This window comes from Asparagus officinalis, chromosome 1 (assembly GCF_001876935.1).
Source record: "Asparagus officinalis chromosome 1, Aspof.V1, whole genome shotgun sequence".
In the NCBI taxonomy this organism is placed as follows: domain Eukaryota; kingdom Viridiplantae; phylum Streptophyta; class Magnoliopsida; order Asparagales; family Asparagaceae; genus Asparagus; species Asparagus officinalis.
In genome coordinates, this window is record NC_033794.1 from 9,631,039 (window position 1) to 9,631,674 (window position 636).

General features: G+C 32.7%; 1 protein-coding gene across 1 annotated transcript in view; it reads right to left on the bottom strand.

The window, feature by feature from the left end:
* LOC109833524 (uncharacterized membrane protein At3g27390) overlaps positions 1–636 on the bottom strand; it is an 11,020-nt gene that overhangs the window by 3,098 nt on the left and 7,286 nt on the right. The window contains exons 4-5 of the mRNA XM_020401235.1: positions 418–554; positions 1–5 (exon numbers count right to left, since the gene is read on the bottom strand). The exon at positions 1–5 is cut by the window's left edge and continues 269 nt beyond it. Of these exons, the coding sequence (XP_020256824.1) occupies positions 1–5; positions 418–554 (142 nt within the window). The remainder of the gene's footprint in view (positions 6–417; positions 555–636) is intronic.

The following is a 636-nucleotide window of genomic DNA, read 5'->3' on the forward strand; positions in this document are numbered from 1 at the left end:
TCGAACTAGTGAAAAGAGAGTGTATATCATGTTAACCATGAGAACTTGAAGAATTTGCTAGAGTATTTCTTTGAGTATTTAATACTAAATTGTTGCAATATTAAATTGTTCGCTGACATTTTTTACTACATGTGAATAGCCTACATGTGAATGTATTCAATACTAAATTGTTCGCTGACATTTTTTACTTATTGTTGCAATATTGAGGTTTTTCCCTTAACGTGGGACTGTGGATCCAAATCTAAGAAAAATCAAGTAAAAAAATGTTCCTTAGTTCGTATAACATATTGTTGGACAATTACCGCAATGAATCAAAATTACTCAAAAAAAGTGAAAAAGATTTAATAACTACTAAGCTTCTGATACAATGGAATTTTAACATTATTAAAATTTATGTGTAAAGCATAGGTTTAGTACCTAATATCTGCGGGCGATTCATCAGGGGCAACTTTCTCACACATGTCATCCATAAATGAAAAGTATGAGAAGAAGCAAATATCAGTGAAGTCCCGGACCATCGTACAAGCTTCCTTGATTGTGCTCTTGGATCCATCCTGTTGCAAGATTGCAATAAGAGTGAGTAAAGGCAACATATGACCTAACAAATCTAAAAAGGATAAGGCCTCAAGTTTACTA